The 20,889-nt window shown below is 37.6% G+C and overlaps 1 protein-coding gene across 2 annotated transcripts in view; it reads right to left on the bottom strand.

The window, feature by feature from the left end:
* Positions 1–3,825: 3,825 nt before the first annotated feature.
* Positions 3,826–20,889, bottom strand: part of PRKD1 (protein kinase D1) — a 338,427-nt gene continuing 321,363 nt past the window's right edge. For both annotated transcript variants that reach the window (XM_058293627.2, XM_058293628.2), the window contains 2 exons: positions 5,603–5,688; positions 3,826–4,804 (listed from right to left, as the gene is read on the bottom strand). In XM_058293627.2, the coding sequence (XP_058149610.1) occupies positions 4,586–4,804; positions 5,603–5,688 (305 nt within the window). In that variant the 3' untranslated portion in view covers positions 3,826–4,585. The remainder of the gene's footprint in view (positions 4,805–5,602; positions 5,689–20,889) is intronic.

Raw genomic sequence — 20,889 nt, 5'->3', positions numbered from 1 at the left:
AGCCATATAAATTTCTTTGTCTTTACCTTTTACCTCTTTTATTCAAGGTCTTTTCCCAGTTGCATTGCTCATTGGTGTTTGGTAACAATCCTTCAGTGCAGGGAGGCTCATCCCCAGGAATCATGTCCCACACTGTGGGGAAGGTAATACATTTATATGCTGAATTTGGCTTAGAAAGAGTTGGCTTCATTTTTGAAGAAGTTTTGGATCACATAAGGGTTACAACTATGGCAGGAGATCATTGGTGTGGGGTGTAAGTGATAGGGATACATGGGAGGAAGTTCATCTAGGCATACATTTAAGGCATATAAATGTGTTCAAGAGTTCATGGGGCATTGTCACAGTGGATGGAGATTTACACAAAACCCAAAAGAGTCATGAATTCTCATCCTGGGAGCTCTGCCACATTCTCTAATGGAATAGTAACAACCTCTGAAGTACAGGGGCAATGACTAGTGAAGGAGAATGGTCCTTTGATGGACCCTTGATATTGGTGACTATGCTTATGAGCCTTTGCTCTTGAAATTGAAACCTAGCCTAGTATTGTAGGGTGCCTAAGAGTTACCTACTGGCAGCCTCCTTGTTACTCAAATGTGTCCTCTCTCTAAGCCAAACTCAGCAAATAAACACAATAAATTTCCCCCAGTATGGGACATGACTCCCAGCGATGAGCCTCACTGGCACTGAGGGATTGCTACCAAGTACCAACAAGCAATGTAACTGGGAAAAAAAAAAAGACCTTGACCAAAAGGTGGAAAAGGTGAAAACAAATGAGTTTCTATGGCTAAGAGACTCAAAGTGAGTCAGGAGGTCATTTCAGAGGAAACACTTATGCACATCTCAGCAGGATCTCATTGACAGCCAAGTAGATACCATCCCAAATAACAGGGTTCCCGAGGGCTCTGGAGACATTCAGACACTATATCCAGGTAAAAGAGCTGAGGAGTTTGATCCATTGCCAGTGGGCCCCACTTTATGCTCCCCAGTATGACTGAGTTGGATTCAATTGTGGTTTCTCTACACATGGCTCCTCTGTCCTTCTATTTGAACTTACAATTAGTACTAAAGTTGGTAGGTGTATGTCCAAGAGACTTAAATCTTTGGGTTGTTCGTGTGCCAGCTGGGCCCTGAATCTCAATGGAGTTGCCACACCTACTCTCCAGTTCATTGGACTCACCTAGGACAACTAACGAGGAGGAGATGATGGATAACCAACATAGCAAATAACTGAGATTGTCTTCAAGTACAAGCAAGAGTCCCATCTATTGGCCAAATGGGATCAAGCCACTCTTAATTAAAGGTGAATGGCATCACCATCCCAGAATCCTCAGGAATGGGGAATGAATTACAGACTAAATTTTATAGTGTAAACTATAATCCATGCTTAGTGGCAATGCTCCAAACTGTGTTTATCAATTGCAATAAATGTATTAGACTTAATAAAAGATGTTGCTAATGTGGGAAAATATGGGAGGTGTAGTAAGTGGAGCATATGGGAATCCCCTATATATTCTCTGTAACATCTATGTAATCTAAGTATTTTTTAAAATAAAAAAATGAGAAGAAAAATAATGATATTCAAATAGTCAATAAATTTATAAAAGAATGCTCAACTTCATGAGTCATCAGGGAATAAAATTCAAAACCACAATAAAATATCACACACTTGCCCAAAGGGCTAAAATTTTAAAAAGACTAATAAAGTCAAGTGTTGATGAGACCGTGGAGAAACTTTATCATATATTGCTGGTGCAAGTGAAATTGATGCAACTACTATACAAAAGTTTGATATTTTCTGTAATAAGTAATATATTACACAGTATTTTGATGTAAGAAAAAAATATATAGGGGATTCCCATATGCCCCACTGCCTCCTCCTCTCACATTTTCCCCATTAATAACATCCTTAATTAATGTGGTACATTTGTTATAATTGATGAAAAGATACTGAAGCATTGCTACTAAGCATGGTCTATAATGTACATTAAGATTTACTGTTTTAGCTCTTCTTGACCTCCATCTCTCTGTTTTTAATCTAGCTGCTGCACTACTGGCAGAGTGAAATTGTTGATGTCGCTTGCCCTTGCTTAAAAAGCTTGAATGGTTCCCTGTAACTTACACAGAAGGAAGCCCCAAACACCTTAGAATAATACACATGGGCCTCTTGACCTAGCACTTTACTCATTGTCACCTGAAATACTTTTCCTATTTTCATGCTCCTGCAATAAAAACTTTTGTGAATGTAACAGTGATCTTCATGTCATTTAGGTTGTCCTCTCCTATTTTTTGTTTTGTATACACCTACTGTTTTTCAAGCTCTGCTCAAACATCACCTGTTGTCTCCCTCTCTCCTTTACTGAATTATTTGTTCTACGTCATCGCTAACCCCATAGCTTTATATATGACATAATAAGGTACCAACAATTTATTATGTTTATTTGGGCCTATTTAATAGACATTAAGCTCTTTGGGGGCAGGGAACATGTCTTATTCACATTTTAAAATATCTTAGAGTCTAGCAGAGCACTGGGTAGAACAGAAGTTCAATAAATTTTTGCTACAAGAATAACTGACTACTATGTGATTTTATAATGCAGAGTTATCAAGGAACCTATGCATCTTTTATAACATTTGGATATTACCATAGCTTTTCATTGAACAGTTCTTTTAGGATCCCTGAAAAAGGGAGAAAAGATATTGAGTATATTTTATATTGTTAGCTGATGAAAGGTAGGAATATATATATAAACAATTATAATTTAAATTATGAACCTTTTTAATTTATATTATGTACATATTAAGAAGGGAGGAATTTAAATGCTTTCACATCTCTCACCCCTTCTTGCAATTGCTTACTTACCCTCATATCATAGAAAAGGTGCCTGTTATATTTCTAGGACAGGCAAGAGTCACTGTCCCACTGGCAAGATGAATATATTCTACCTTGCCAATCTGATGTAATGTGCTAAGAGTTCTATGAACTGGGTCTGTGAGCTTGTGCATGCATATTTATTTGGGTACAGACACATGTTTAAACACATGTTTAAAATCCAATAAAAATATAAAAGTGACAAAATACTGGAAATACCAACTATTCTCCCCTATTCTTCCAAGTGGAAATATAGTCCGTGGTCTTAACATGTCCACTTGCTTCTTACATTTAAAAAGTAATACATAAAATTCATAGAAAGAATTTATTTCACTAGTCTCTTTAATATAGTCAAGTATTTCACAACACTTACAAAATTCATCCATGCATTTATTCCTATTTATTCTCAATATCTACCCTATCATTCATCTGGATATAAAGGAAAATGTGTCATATTACCCACTTCTTACATCCAAAGTAGGTAAGTCCAATTTTTGTGTTCTCTTTTTCTGGGGAAGTTCAGTGGCTTTCTCTTAAGGGATTATTTTCCATGGTTTATATGCCTTCTGTATTTTACCTCAGAATTTTCTTGTTTAGATAATATGTAATGAAACTAGGCTTATTATTCTAAAAAAAGGCTTAGCATCCAGTGACTAAATCAGGAAGTTACTGTGAGATTGCTATTTGCAATATTCTTACATTAAGTTTTCAGGTATCCTGTTTGGCTTTTGGTCATTTTCCCTTTGAAAGCCTTCTTTTCTTTTGCAATCTAGATGACATGGAAGGCACTTTGAAACATACTAAACTTTGAAACAGACTTTTTCAGCTTCAGAGTTGATATGGTCAAATTCTAGATCATGAGGTTTTTTCCTGCTTCATGAGTAGAAATTTCCTAATTGGCCTAAAAACAAAAGTGTGGACTTCAAATGAAAACAATTCAGAGTCAGATGGACGCATATTTTGACAAGAATATTTATTTGTTATTATTGAAAAATATACAAAGGAAAAAGGTTGCTTAGCTGCTGATTTTCCATAGTACAGCAGCTATCATAAGAAAAGGGGAACCATTAAACACGGCAGTTTACACTTGTAAGGCATTTAGATTTAAGAGCAGGAGGCTCTCCATTCCTACATGCATTTACTTGAGTTTCAGTATACTGAGGCACACCAGGAAGGCAAAGAATTTGAAACTATATGGTCAAACTCTTTCATGCATTTGTGTCCTAGGATTGGATATCCATTCTCCCCCCGATCAATAGCTTTTTCTACGTGAGATCTGGAGTTGTTCATAGAACACTGGTGAAAATATACTCTTCAAGAGTTGTTTATAATGACAATATGAATGGGACACACAGAATAGAATTATTTCATGGACAGGTTCTCTCTTTTACCCAAATGAGGCTCTAGTAAGAAAAACACTGATTTGCAAAGGCACAGTGGAGACAGGTTTAATGCATTAAATATAACATGAATCATTCACAATAACAAGTTTGGTGTTTCAGGGAACTTTTGTTAATACAACACAGTTGGTCACACGAAATACAAATGCTTCTGTTGATTTGTCTTGGCAATTCAGATACATCAACAGTGCTAACAGTTTAACAGCTTTGTTCTCATCTGACAGAAAATAATGGCAGTTCTGCAAGGCAAATGTTAAACCTGACCGTATGTATTTATTAATTCCACAGTGTTTTGACAGATTATAGGGGATGGAACTCAGAGGATGCTGACACGCTCACTGAGGGCTTTCATTTCTGTTTCTTCAGTCTCAGGACTGTCACTGTGGCTAGCACTCAGATTGATCAGGTGTGTGGGGTACTGCAGCCCCTGCTCGCCTGCATACTGCTCCCACCTCGAGTCATCGCTTTCGTGGGTGATATAGCGTTCCCCGATTTTGCATTCCAGCTCCCGTAAATCTAGCCAGGTCTGATAATCCTGTGGAAGAAATTTCAAAGTATTACCTCAGAGATCATTAAAACTCACCATGCTGTTTTGCATGCTTCTCACAATCTATGAGTTACCCTTTATTCTTCCATTCTAACAGTGACACATCTTTCATCAGCTCACTCTGTAGTGACAGTACTAGCACCAAAGCCATCCTATGTACCTAACCTTTGCAAATACATGTAAACATATGATACCATGGATCCAAGTGTAGGCAATTAATGCTTGGAGGCATTCAATTAGGAATGTTGGTATTCCTTTGAACTTTAATACCTAAAATTACCCTTCAGTATTTCAAGGTAACATAGGTATCATTTAACTCAACTTTAATTTGCATGTGAAAGTAGCAAATATTTAAGAGAATACAAAGACATGCATATTCTTCATATTTGTCATGTGTTTGTCCCATGACTAAAAGCCTAGGATTTAAAAATATAGCTTGCAAATGAGTACAACTGCATGACCAGATGGGCATCTTTTTGGACATTTATCAGGATTACACATACAGATGCTTTGAAATCTGGTCCTCTGAGTTCTTTTTTGACCCTTGTTTTTTGGTTTTATTTGTGTGTGGTTTTTTTCCTCTCCTGTCAAATATTCCTGATAGAGAAATTTAGGAAACTAATCTGTTATTACATCTTAAGAAGTTGCATGCATTTCGGCAAACACGTTGATATCAGTATCATTTACATTTAAAAAATATGATGAAGATTTTACATATAACACCCAAATCTTATAAATATCTAGAATCTCATCCAACAGAGAGAATACCCAATAATTGATTTTTACCTGTAGCCAAGGGTGACTCAAGGTCTTATCCACGCTGTAGCGCTTTCTCATTTTTACTTGCAACAAATTATTGATAAGATCAATGGCTGAAAAAAAATTTTATTATTGGTGAAAATAAATGACAAATCTGGAACATACACATAATTCATTTACAGTTTATGTCAAATTTGCCATTACACACATTTAACTGCAGCACAGTTGTAACAGGCACTAGAACCTGAAGAAAATTCCCCTTGAGAATTCTAAAACTGTGGACTTTACTGTTGGATCCTAAAAAGTGAAGTTAGGAATAACTGTGGAGGAAGGAGTGTTCAAATCTTTTGTAAGCATAACATGCATTTCTCTTGGTCTAGTTTTGAAACACTTTTGTTTAGGAATTTTGTTTAAATATACACCACTTTGCATGCCTGCACTTATAGCAAGATAAACTTATATTTGAGAGAAAGCATTTAATAATTGTATTATAAAATGTGTTAAAAGTTGAATGTACATAACAGACTTCATAATTTTAAATTAATTGAAAGATATCTGAACGCTATATTTCCAAGGGAAAAATAAAGCTTGACATGGACCATATCTCTTGATGAACCATTGGTCTAATAGGCAAAAACTGTTGTTTATTAAAATATTACTGTGCTTTTGCTTTTTAAAAATAACCAATGAGTTAGCATTATATCAGTCTCCATTGTTTTCCCAGGGGAAAAAGGCAAGAATTGTCTAATGAGAATTATTAGAGGAGGTCAGAAGCACAGTCCATTGAGCCCAGCAAGTGCCTGTGATGGAGATCCTAGTAGAGTAATTTGGGACGAGTGATGCTTTTAGTCATCTAGAAGATGGGCTCCCGCTGGACTTTGTCTCTATCATAGCATGTGTAAAACTGTATATTTAAAGTTGATCTCCCGTACTAAACTGGGCATCCCTTGAAGGTAGAGACCGTATCTTAATTGTTATGGATTTGCTGTGCCTGCTGGCATATGACCAACATTCGTGAAATATTTGCTAAATGAACAGATGCCTCATGGTCATCTATCCAGGATGTGAACAAAGTTATGTTTACCCGGCTAAGACTCTACCTTAATCAGAGTGCAAAATCTTAGTAAATCTTGTGTGTCCTTATGCAGCAGCCCTATTCACCTGAGGTTTAGGTTCCCTTCTCTGTACTCCGGCCCCTTACAGCTCTCCCACTAATATTACACACAACACTGCATGTGCAAGTGATCTGAGGGCTCAGAGTCATGTTCTAGCTCATTTGCAAAGCCCTGTCCAATGCTGCCCATGGTCACAGGGCCATGCCTGCCTGGCAAAGACTGTGGGTCTTTCCAAGATGATCTAAATGGCTCTCAGGTTTGTTGCTGGTTTCTTTTGTCAATCCAATAATCAATATTCTCATTTGTGGTTTATTATTTATTAAATGTACCACCTTAAACTTTCCAATCAGTCTTGTAATAAGTTCCTCTACTTCTTTCTTTTGTCTTAGCATTTTCTTCCTAAAAAAGAGCTTATCAAAATCTACCCACATAGTGGAAACAGCCACATCTTACCAGAGAGTACATTTCCCCTCTTAAACTATTTGGGTCATTATGTTTTCTGAGAGGTGGATCTTTCTAACCAAAATGTTAATCAAATAGATAACAAATAAAACAATGAGAATTAACCCCCCAGCTTCCCTAGCCACCATGTCCTAAATACAAGGTGGCTGTTCTAAACGCCATTTATTCTGTCTATGCAAACCTGTATGGACCTGAAAATACAGGCTGTCAAATGATACAAATGCCCCCCAGCGTGGGACATGACACCCGGGGATGAGCCTCCCTGGCAACGAGGGACCACTATCAACTACCAACTGATGATGCAACTGGAAAATGACCTTATACGGAAGGTTCAATGCGGATCAGCAGAATATCCATGTCTACATAAAATACCATGACTTTAAAATGCTGTTTGACCTAAAGTAAGGGGGAAATGGAAAGGAGAAATGAGTTTATATGGCTACGAGTTTCTAAAAAAGAGTCTGGAGGCTGGCAGAGGGTTTGCCCTCATGCACAACTGAGCAGAGTCAGAGAGACAGATAAAGCAGATACAACCCCCAGATATTGGTTCCTTTGAGGGCTAAAGAGACCCATGGGAGTTATGGTCATGGCCGATGGGGTTAACTACCAGGGCAGATGGCCCCTCTTTGGAAATGGTGTTTATGTGTGATGAATCTGGACTCAGATGGGATCTCCCTTCATAAGACTTTCATGCTAATGTGCTGGAGGTGCAGTTAATGTTGGGGTTTAAGATATATTTAGGGGATTTGAATCTCTGGACTGACAATGTGATAGCCAGATCCTGAGCCTCAACAGACTCCAGCACCTACAATCTGATTTATTGGACTTACCACACTCAGCTAAGATGGAGGTGAAGAAGGACAACCACCACACCATGGAGCCTAGAGTGATTACAACTGAAAATGGGAGGATTGCATCCAGCATCCAGGTGGAATCTGAGCCTCCTCTTGACATAAAGGTGCAATGGACACAACCAATCCAGTGTCCACATAGAAGAGGTGGCATTGGATTGGGAAAAGTGGACATAATGGACAAAGGGTATGGGGAAAGGCAGGAAGAGATGAGAGGTGGAGGCGTCTTCGGGACATGGAGCTGCCCTGGATGGTGCTTCAGAGGTAATCACCGGACATTGTAAATCCTCACAGGGCCTACATGATGGAATAGAGGAGAGTATGGGCCATGATGTGAACCAATGTATATGAGGTGCAGAGGTGCCCAAAGATGTACTTACCAAATCCAATGGATGTGTCATGATGATGGGAACGAGTGTTGTTGGGGGGGGGGGAGAGGGGGGGTGGGGGGGTGGGGTTGAATGGGACCTCACATATATATTTTTAATGTAATATTATTACAAAGTCAATAAAAAATAAAAAAATTAAAAAAAAAAAAAAAAATGATACAAATGTGACCTGGCACAAAGGCAGCCTCATTCAATCAGAATCCTTCCTGTTATCAGATAAAGAGAAGTGATTTCCAAAGTCTATGGGTAATCTAGAACTCTGTCTCTCTGATACTAGTATTCCAGGTATTTGTTTGCACTTAAGAGCTATGGAACCAAACACCTAAGAATTTTTTGTTTGTTTGTTTGTTTGAAGAGGTACTGGGGATTGAACCTGGGACCTTGTTCATGGGAGGCAGGTGCTCAACCACTGAGCTATATTCACTCCCCTAAGAATTTTTTGGCTGGAGAAATGAAATGGAACAGTACATGTTTAAATGTCTTCTATGGCTATATATATATATATATATATATATATATATATATACACTCTTGCCTTAGTTGAAATACCTGAGTATTTAGTACAATTTCAAATTCTAAGCATGTGTTCTCAGAGAGCCTTTGAAAGCACAGTTCTCCCAGTGAACTGCGTATTGGGCATGTGCTTTAAAACATCCATTCACATGATTTACTCACTGGTGAGTAAAGTGCACTTTCCATTCTTGCTGCTGTGAAGTCACACAGCAAAAATGGTGGACAAGGTGTGAAGGAGAGCTTATGTGCTACTGTAAGCGTGCCGCAGTATTACACTTCCCCAGACACTGCAGGGAATAAATACAGGTTATTAATTCACTCATTCTGCTTTGAATTCTATAATTAGGAAGGCAGGAGTACAGAAGCTCAACAAAAGGTTTGGTTTGTCCCCAAATGGACCCCAACGGTGAACCACACTGCCTAATGGGGAAGAAAATACTGCCAGAGGAGAAACTAGAAGTGTCTGAAGGGAATGGAATATGTGAAGATGAAAAAACTGTGCAGTAAAGGAAACATACAATGAAAGCCTGACGGTACCTATGGTATCTGAGTGACCTGAAGAGCCTCATTAAGGCCCTGACAAGTATCTCCAGGAGAAAACAGTTTAGAATACACAGAGATGATTCTTTGTATGTGTGTGTGTAAATTAAAAATATATGTGTGCATATGTACTTTTGTGAGTTTAGATTACACACACACACATACAATTAACTGTGATGAGCACATCCTTAAGAAAATCTGACCATAACAAAGAAGGGATCCATGAGCTCATATGACTACAATGGACCCAGGAATGGGACAAGAATCTCAGGCTGACAATAAAGTATACAGTTACAGAAATGGGAGACAGTTCAGAGCAAAATTCAGAGCATTCTGAAGACTTGATTTCAACCATCAAGTAATATTCCACAGCTGTTCTGGTTCTCAGAAATAGAGCCTTTGCAGCAGAACCAAGAAATAATTAATGTATAAATGCTGGGAACCTGAGATCACTGAGAAAAAAGGTTCATCTTTAGTGTTTGAGGGCACTATTTTGCTTGTCACTGCTTTTGGAACTCTAAACACATCGTTTTTACTGATCAAATCTGTTTCTTCGATCCAGCATTAACAGTACTATCCAATGTACCTTTCATTAAATCCTTTACCTCTTTTTTTTTAAGATTCTTTTTTTCTTTTACAATGTTCTTTTTTATGGCCAGGTCTAAATGGTTACAATACCCACGTGGTAAGAGTTCTTCGAGTATATGTATCAATCATTCATTTATCTGTTCATTTACCAACTCTTTCCTAAGTCATTGCTATTGGAAATAACAACTTTGGGGGGGAGGGGGGAGTTCATTATCAAGCCCAGGCCCTGAAAAGTTCCCAATTTAGTGGCAAAGACAAAACACTCACACGTACATACATATGTATGCATGTGCATGTGCACACACAGATATATTATGCAAAATGCACTGTTTTGAAATATTTCATTTAAAATTAATATCCTATTCAAAATAAAAACATTTTCTTTAGCACTTCTGAAATATAATTAGCCAGGATCCTAGTGTTATCTCTAGTGGTGGGAAATAGTTATTTCATATGTCAATCATGTTGCATGATACTAGTGACAGGAATTATTTTCTCCTATATTGAGCCCAAAGTTGTCTTTTTATGATTTACCCTCAATAATTCTAGTTATGTTCTTGATGCAATAGAGAACCTAACCTATTTTATATGACAGTTCTTTCAACTCTGTGAAGACAATGATAATAACTTTCCCTTAGGCAGTCCTTCAGTTGTCCTCCAGGCTCTTCTGTACAGAGCTTTATTTTAATGCTCAGTCAATTTTTTAAATGTTCCTGTCAAAATGCAATGTTCACTATTGGCCAGAATTTTTCTCATAATTAATTGCCAGTTTTATTTATGCACATGCAGATACTGTTTGTATATCCTAAGATTGGAGGTGTTTCTTTCCTCTTAAAAGTTTTTATATTTATATTCTTATTGTGCCATCACAACAACTCTATGAGAGTAGTTATCATTTTAAAATCCATTCTACGTAAAAGGAAAAACAGAAGCTTCAAAAGGTTATGGACCTTGGTCAAAATCAGACAGCTCCTCGCTAAAAGAGCTGAGGCCGAAACCTAGGGGCAGCAGCTCCAAAGCCTGCACTCTTACAATCTATGGCATGTAATGGCTGCATTATACCACTAACTCATTATTACAATAACAATGCCAAGAATTAACTAAAATCATGTTTTCTTACAGGCTATACATAAAGTTATTCTTAGCTTTGTTTCTACCACTCTTTTATATACTTAGATGCGGGGTTTTACATACGATATACATGTTACACAATGTACATATACATAATGTAAAGCCCTGCATCTAAGTATATATTATGCATATATATGTTATATATACACTATATATGTGTGTATATATAAAATATTTGTGATTTTAGCCAAACACTTGGTATTCAGATCCTATTCTAAATATGATGTGATTGCCTATCACAGTGGCTAATCCTCCTAGCTTTATGCCCCCTCCAAACATAGTAAGTTTGAATGCTATGTATTTATTTGACTTAGTCAGAACATGGTTTTTAGGACAGGCTTAATCACAGGGCTTGATGACTCTATCAGAGATCACCCTCTCAACTGCCATGCCTAGTACTTAGTCTTTGAGTGGGGCTGGTAAACCAGCAATGCTTCCTCCTCAAAGTACTCCCATCCTGCCCATATTTTATCACCTTTTCCATTGGCTGTAAGGATTGAAGCCCCCTTTCAATAAGAAGTGGAGTGGACATCACCATCCAGAATCCTCAGGACCTGGGGAATGAACTATGGACTGGAGTAGACTTACTGGTATAATAGACTTATTGTGATTCTAGCAATGGAAGAAATTACAACACTGATGTGGAAGCAGTGGCCACTGGAGGCTCTGAGGGCAGGGAGAGGAAAAAAACAGGTGTAATACGGGGGCTCTTTCAGGACTTGGGAATCATTCTGAATGACACTGCAACAACAGATATAGGCCATTTTATATCTTTCCATAACATGCAGAATTGTGTGGGAGAGAGTGTAAACTACAATGTGAACTATGGTCCATGCTCAGTGGCAATGCCCAAGGATGCGTTTATCAATTGCAATGAAAATGCCACACTAATGAAGAATGTTGTTTATGTGGGAGGGTGTGGGAGGTGTGGGGAGAGGGGCATGTGGGAATCCCTATATTTTCTGTGTAAAATTTGTGCTATCTAAGTATCTTTAAAAAAATTATTTATAAAAAAAAAGTTTAAAAAAGTGATATAAAAAACAACGAAGGCTACTGTGGGGGATTTTGTCAAATGTTTTGCTATAGTCAAGACACACACCAGTCCTTGGCATTACCTGTTCTACCAATCTTACAATCCTATTTAAAAAGAAAATGTGGTTATTTGGAATATTTCATTTTGAGTAAACTAATATTGACTAAAATTGAGTTTCAGTCATTTCCTTCTAAAGACCAGAATTTTTTTTTAAGTGTTTGCTAACTACTTATCCCATCATTCTTCATTTTGGAATTTTGACAAGGACCTACACTCAGCTTCCTGTTGATTGATTTCAGGAGCCATCCTTTCACCTTATAGGAATTCAGACAACTCCAGCCTGTCTCAAGTACCCTGGTATCTTTCTCTCTCTCTCATTTTCTATGATAAGTTACGCACAGTGGTGCTAAGAGCACATCTCTTAGCTTATTCAATATTCAATACATCCAATTTGAACATTTATGTCATTTTATGGCTGCCACTGAGTTCCCGCTTCTGATACATCCATGCCCAACCCTTTGATGCTATCTCACAGCATTCTGCCAGCAAAGACCACTGGGAAGGCGGAAGACAGTAGCAAAGGGGGCAGATGAGACTAATAAAACTGGGGCAGCCAAGCAGTCCCAGAAAAGAAACTAAGATCAGATAACAAGTTTAAACCATGTCTACATCTGGTTCCACATCTCAAAACTTGGAATTCTGATCTAGAGGTAATGTGGTAGGGCATGACTTTGGAAGTATGGAGGAGTGGGACACAATAGGAAAGACAGATGTAAAACCAGGCCACTCTGTGAATGCCTCTCAAAGACAAAGCAAGGCAAAAAGGGACCATGGTCTGGCTGGAAAACAAGCAGGCAAGAAGGGGACTGTGAGAGAATGAAAGTGAGGTGAATGGTGGCATACCGGTGAAGCAGCTGGTCAGGACGCTAGTACCCATTGTGGGAAGGGATGCAGGAGTGCAGAAACTCCAAGTAATCTGGAGCTCCATGAAGATCTGGAACTCATGATCTAGATTTCATAGGTATCTGGAGCTCTGGGAGGCATCTGAAGCCCCATGAGAAAGGGATATTTGAAGAGGTAAAGAATGCCTCATATCCCCTAACATAGACAGAGCAAAAAAAAAAAAAAGATTCTATCCAAATACCTGGACTTCATGGAGTGAAGATTATTGCAACATAGCTCTGGTATTTCAGCAACATAGCTTTGGTATTTCAACAATTTTGGGCAATGAGCACATATCGATATGGTTTTTTAAACAACTGGAGATAGGCTATGGTCAAAGCAGTGCAGGAAATGCAAATTTTCTACTCTCTCAGGTTATATGTTTTGTCCACATCCCCTCCTTTATTCCCTCCTTGAAGAAACTAGGCGCAAGATAGGCATTTGCTAATTCCACTTTCTCTTTGCAGTAAACGTGAAAACAACTTTTCCAAAGAAAAGTATGATTATTTTCCTACAACCTGCCCATTTATACAGGAATTTAGCTTTTCTAATATTCCAAGAGTTTTGTTCTCTTGTTCATCCTTAAGCTCAACTCCTCCTTCCATCCTGTAAATAAATAGTCTTAAAGAAGAGCTCTCTGAGCACTTCAGACAGCCACATCATGACAATGTTGGACATATTTCCTTTTTCCTTCTTATTGACTATTCTTAAACAATTGTAAGGTTCGATTTTTAAATTTTAAAGAATCTTTTATCTCTCATGAGCAAAGAGTTTTGTGCTTTCTAAAACACCACCAGACATGGGTTTTAACTAAAGGTTTCTATAATTAAAAAAAAAGAGAAAAGAAAATCTAATTTTTGAAGTCTAGTTCTCTTTTCTTTTTTCACTATAATAAAATTGTAGCTAACACAGTTAAATTTTCTCCTTCTTGTACAGCAATTTCTGTTGTTGCTCCATCAATCAAGAGACTAAAATGTCAAGAAAGTGGAGAGAACATTTTATCAAACATTTTCTTTTAGTAGAATGGGACTTCCAGCAGATGTTATGATAGCTGGAGCTCTGTGTAGCCTGTTTGTCAGGGGCAAAAGTATGCCTGAAGAAAGGAAAAATTTTTAAGTGATATATGCAGGTGCTAAATATATTGTAGTAATATGACAAGAAACATGCTACAAGTTAATTGTTATGGATTCCATTTTCTTTTAGTATCAGAATAAAGAAGTGTCTGGGACATCATGGAAACTGTACTGCAGTCATTCTTCATTTCCAGGCAAATACCAAGGGTATGGACAGAATGGGGGTCCAGAGTATGTAAAGAGTACATTTGCATGTGCCATTGCTGTGGCTTAACTGAAAGGCATCCAAAGCTTGGAAAGAATCTTACACAAAGAATGGGAATGGACATAATTGGATACTTAATAGGTCCTTCAGGTTCTGTGACTCAGTTGTCTTCCATTTCCCATCTTTGATTATTTCCTTTCAGTATTTCAGTACATTTCTGTCTCCCCCACTCCCACACTAAATTATAGCCCCCTTATAATCACACAGTTTGTGGTTCATTCATTTATGCACATAAGTTTCATAAATCCTTAAAATAAAATACATCATTCAATGCATTAGAATAGCTCGCTAAATAGAATTTGGTATATTGAAAACATTAATTAGAAATTTAAGTGGCCATTTTCTCAGCTCCAAGTTTTAATAGCCATATTGTATGCATATGACTTGTACATTTTCGCTAAAAATATTTCTGGGTGGTAGGCCATCATGACTCTACAAAATATAAAAAATCATAAGATCGGTGCCTTCTATTAGAAAATCAGAGTGATGCTGGGAATGATTTGCCATACAGATCAAGCTAATTTTACAAGTTTATTTTACAGAAGGGAAATTATCTGTGAAGCCTCAGCACCAGCCTCTTTTGACCAGGCACAGTATCGTTTATTTCTCTTTTTTTTAAATCCTGTCCTCTCCCCACTCTCAAATCCTCTAGGTACATATCTTCAGATTACAAACCAGATGAGAACCACCATTCTGGTGATGCAGCAGACCCCAGTCCATTTCTGGGTTCCTTGCCCTCAAGGGAGTTTGCTCCTTATTTTCCTTTGGATTCTGCCTCACAGCCTGCCACAGTGTAGCACTCAGCACTTCTCCCTTTGGCTTGATTCATGCTGATGGTAAGTTGTGTGTTTATTTTAAAAATCGTTTACAACCCTTCACATTCCAGCTCTCAACCCAGCATGTTGTTGCCCAGCAACACTAATCTGGATGCTCCTCTCGGAGCCTGGGACCAGAGGCTGCAGGCAGCAAACAAGGCCACTGGAAATCATCTCCCACGTTCCTGAGTCAATTACCAGGCTCCAGTGAAGTGCAAAATCTTTACAGACCCAAGTCAGTGTCTTTCCATTTCTAGTCCTTTCCACCTTATAAAGTTGTCCTATCAATGGTTACCTCTTTTTTATATATATTCAATTTTCTTTTCCCCTGATGTCTAGTAACATCTTTGAAAATCATGAATTATTTAAACATAACCATACAATAGCCTACAATCTGATATCCCATTGATTCAAAACTTAAAGTGGAAATCAAAATATTTGTCATTCTCATCATGTTCAGTGGGATTTTTTTTTTTTTTTCCATTTCACTCCATAATAAAATCCTTTGAAAGGCGGCTTTTTTGGTTTTTTGGTTGGTTGGCTGGTTGGTTGTTTTAAAAATATTGATACTCATATGGAAAGCCCAAGTGAACATGTTTAGGGGAGGTACCTCCAAGTATCAGTATTTTTATAAGTGCCCCAGGTTTTCCTAATCTGTACAGCCAGGGTTGAGAAGCCCTGTGCTAGGCAGGGCTTCTCAGACTTTGAATTGCAAATGAATCACCCAGGAATCTTAAACTCAAGTCTCCGATTCTGTCTGAGGTGAAGCCTAATGTTTTGTATTTGTAATGGCTCCCTGGTGATATACCAAGACTGCTGGTCCTCAGATCACATTTTGAGTAGTGAAGGGCGAGAGGAAGTGAGAACACGGAGGACTGGTAATAACTGGTTTAATATTGCCCAAATGGCCCCTGAATAGCTGCATATAAACAAAGAGAAAATATCTAAACGTAGAGAAAGGTATCTATCTTCAGCCCCTGCTTGTTCAGTATTCTATAATGAAAACAGACGTGGGTTTCATAATAACTTCTGCTCAGAAAATACTGAGAAAAAGAGCAAACAAGTTGGATTACAAATGAGTTCTAAAATAATTATAGGCTGGGGCGCAAGTCTATGCGGGTAAGATACTTTTTTTTTTAAGTACTGGGCCCAGGGATTGAACATAGGACCTCACATGCAGGAAGCTGGTGCTCGACTACTAAGCCACTTCAGCTCCCCGGAGCTGGGTTTTTCATTTGTTTGTTTGTTGTTTGTTTTTGTTTTCAGGAGGTACCAAGGATCAAAACTAGGATCCCCTACCCCTGAAATAAAAAATGTCTAAATACAGAATTGGAAAATTTGGCTTATCAACATGTATGAGAAAAAGCTGAGGGTTTTAAAACTCAATCTGAGCTTTTATGCCATGCTAAAAGAATTGTGTTACTTACAATGAGGGCAGGGTGGCTTCCTTTATTCTTAACCAGAGTGTTTGAACCGTTCTGAGTTTTGGTTTAAAAGGAGCATAGACACAGGAGAGTGTTTGGATTGCAGTGAATAGGAGGGTAAAAGAAAAGTTGATTGCCCTGGAGACATGATGGCTGCTTTCAAACCTGAGATGAGCCTTTATTTGGAAAAGAAATTAGACTTGTTCAACCAGTGAGAATAAACACAGAGACATTTTTCTCAGTATGTTAGGATGAAATGAAAAAGGAATGGATTTCCTCATGAGCTTGTATGTTTTCCATCATCGGAGCAATTCAAGAATATTCTGGATAACTGCTTAGTGGCTTGGAACTGTGGAGGGAATTCAAGCACCACATAGGAGTTAGATGAGCTATTTAACACGTGCATTTTGAAATAATTTGTGTTACTATTGTGGAACCAAGGAAACTTACAAAATATTAATTTTTTTGTTCCTCTAACATCTCTACATCTATTCAGATGTCATATTTCAACTCAACCATGATATACACTTGGAAGTGAAATTTAAATTTTATAATTGGGATATGTAGGATATATCTCCATTTGGGAGGGCAAATAAACAGCCAGTGTTTGAGCATTTGTATGACAGTGTTCTTACTAAAACTCCTTCTGAGAAGTTTCTCTCTAAAAGTGATCATTCGTTATAGAAAATCCCATTAGCTATATTTTAGTTGTTCTCAAAAAATGATCCCTTTACTAGTGGGGTATTTTTTTAGATATTATCTCATCTGGATGTTGAAATACCTATATACACACATTTAAAAACTCTCTTTACTAGTACATATTTTTAAAAAATCCTTGAATGTTTTCAAATTCCTTATTATTGAATAACATGCATGCTTTTAAAAACAAGACACAATTAACTCCAGAATTTCAAGTAGAAATTGTCTAAAAGACTAAACTCCAGTGGAAGTTCTAATCCACATAATTCATTTTAGTTCCTCAATCTTGACTGAATTTCCTGGCACCTAGGCAGCATTGCTAAGTAGATCACTGGCTAGTCCCCTTGCATACCCTCCGTGCTGTTATGTCTGACAGTGGTGTTAATATGTTGACAAATCAATCTATTCATTAATATTCAGCAGGCATGCTGGCTCTGCAAGCCTCATAAACTGCTACAAACACAGTTTAATGATTAAAATGACAATTGTTTATCTTTTGTTTCTCAAACCATTGGATTCCTGGGTCTCATCTACCCGAGGCTTATTTTCAATGGGGTTATTTTTTGTTTTGAACAATATGTAGTGAAAGAGGGACCTACAGCTGGTTCCTTTTCATGGAAAAGTGCTACTTCCAAGTTAAGTGGTTAGTGTTCTGGAACACTGTTGGATTTTGAAAACATACCATGTGGTAATGGCGATGGGCTTTCATTTAGCTTTGCTTTGTGTCTATACTGGCTGCGTTTTTCATCTCCAGTTTTGGGAGGTGGGAGGAGAACATGACTGTGACCAATTTTCTTTGAATTTAGCAAGTTGTTTATTTTTTAAAATAAATTTAGATGCTTTGGTAACGTCAGTGGTATATCCTATCCATTCTACGTTTTGTGATAGCAAATATATCACACTGTACTTAAATGTCGTCAGGGGACTGAGACCAACTGGAAGGATAAATTATAGCATGCTTATTAGAGGAAAGAAGAGGCAGAAATAATGCCATTGAGGCCTCAGAGTACCAAGTGGAAGAAACCTAAGTCACTGGTGCACTGTCATGATCTGATAATTAATATTTCCTTAAAAACAAGCTTAAGGATTAATGCAAGGGCATTTCCTTGTATGTTTCTTTTTATATGTCAAGGTTTTCTGTTTAATCTTAATTTGTGATGATACCAAGTAACCATGTGACTGAAGCTGAGCAGTAACAACACAGCAGGTGACTTGGGCCTAGATGCATCTACAGATTTCACCTGTGAACACAGAAATTGATCTTCTGTCTGCAGGGGTTGAGGGCTTGTTGTGAGACAATTTCTGCAACTGCCTCTGTGTTGATTGCTGCCTGCTTGCCTCCCTAATGCCATATAAGGGAATACCAAACTCAGAAGGAAAAAAATAGTCATTTCTCTGGTGATCTTCATGGTCCATTACCAAACTTCCCTAAATTTACCATACTTCTTTAATTGACACATCAATTCAATTTGATGATGGATGTGTACTGTTACTCTAACAAATGCTTTCCCAGTGCTGCAGGTTTGTCATCATTCCCTTAGTAAAATAACTTGCACTGAGGCAAATTATAGTTCACTTCAACTATACAGTCCACGTCACTTGGTTACTTGTGTCACTTTTCTTCTTACTCTAAAAATAAACTTGGTGGAAAACAAAAAGCTGTATAATAAAGTCATAGATAGAAAAGAAACATTTAAGAAGTGTTATGATTTTGAGCAGTTGAAGGAATGTAGGAAAAGAGGTTTTGTTTGACTTTCACACTTGAAAATTCTCTTTTGTGAGGTACCAGCTTAGAGATTTAAGATTGTATCTTCTCAATCTGTTCAGTCACACTGCAATGACCGCAGTTATAGAAAAGGAAATGTAATCCTATAGCTCCCCAGTCAATAATATTTATATACAAAATATTATACATATTGTTAGGTTAAATTTTTAGACAATTTTAGACCATGTGTGGGAGAATTAAAATTATCTAAAAATTGTGCTCCATTTATTCCTGGTTCTTTCACTTCATGTATTTTTATCCATTTTATTATTTTTTATGAAGATATATTATGGTAGAAAATGTACTTCAATCAGTAAGAAGAATTCAAAATGAAAAATAATAAAACCTCTCACCTCATTACTAGGCCCACTTTACAAAGATTACTTCTTTTAATTATTTTTTTTTCAATTCTGATAGCTTCATACTTCTAAATAATAAACCAGTATCCTTTATTTTTTTAAAGCTTTTTTTATTAAGATTTCTTTATTTCTTTATTTCTCCCCCCCTCCCCTGTTGTTTGTTCTCTGTGTCTATTTGCTGCATGTTCTTCTTTGTCTGCTTCTGTTGTTGTCAGTGGCACAGGAATCTGTGTTTCTTTTTGTTGTGTCATCTTGTTCTGTCAGCTCTCTGTGTGGGCGGCACCATTCCTGGTTAGGCTGCACTTTCTTTCACACTGGGCGGCTCTCCTTACGGGGCGCACTCCTTGCGTGTGGGCTCCCCTACGCGGGGGACACCCCTGCGTGGCAGGGCACTCCTTGTGCGCATCAGCACTGTGCATGGGCCAGCTCCTCACGGGTTAAGGAGGCCTGGAGTTTGAACCGTGGACCTCCCATGTGGTAGACCGACGCCCTAACCACTGGGCCAAGTCCGCTTCCGCTAGTACCCTTTATGCTTGATTCATTCACTTTATATCAGTGCTACTCAAAGTGTGGTCTGCAGATCATTGCCAATCCATGAATTGTTTCCTATTGGTCTATGATGGAATAAGTATAGAATGTGGGGGTAAATTTAGAAACATTTATAACTATTTGACATTTTTTTGACATTTTTAATGTATTTTACAAAGTATTGATCCATACGCTTGGAAATTAAAAAACAAAACAAACTTGACCTTTACCACAGACAGTTTGAGAAGAAACCCTTTAAAAAGTAATCATTGATTCCCTGCCACCAAGGAGGAGGATTTCATTTCAGTTTTCTCTCCTTCATTGTTTCTGTCCTCTCATAATTAATTTAGTTGTATTAAATTATTGCACTGGATACCTTTGTACTTTGAACAGTTAATGGAACACTGTAGGGGACATATATTGTTAGCAAATATATGTAACAATGGTTTAGAAGTGTTAGCTCTTATGATTAAATCATACCCTTAAACATATCCATTCACATAGGCAGAATCCTAGCGTGTACTCTGTGGTAGTCAGGGCTTTTACATCTCTCTTTACCTCTTCTCTGTTCTCTTTCTTTCTGGGGTGTCAGGAGTTTCAACATTTGCATTTTTGTGCAAAATTACAAGTAAGTCATCCATGTTTGGCCTAAAAGTTGTCTAAAATATAAAGTTAATAGACAAGATGTGGAATAACTTATATATAAAAGTATTAAATAAGAGAATGTTTTAATTCTGACACACCTGTGCATGCTATAAAGATCTTTTAATGTTTTTTTTTTCAGCCTAGGAAAAATAAAATGAACAAGATGTTTGAAAGATA

The sequence above is a fragment of the Dasypus novemcinctus genome, chromosome 3 (genome assembly GCF_030445035.2).
Source record: "Dasypus novemcinctus isolate mDasNov1 chromosome 3, mDasNov1.1.hap2, whole genome shotgun sequence".
In the NCBI taxonomy this organism is placed as follows: domain Eukaryota; kingdom Metazoa; phylum Chordata; class Mammalia; order Cingulata; family Dasypodidae; genus Dasypus; species Dasypus novemcinctus.
This window is presented reverse-complemented; position numbering and strand designations above follow the sequence as displayed.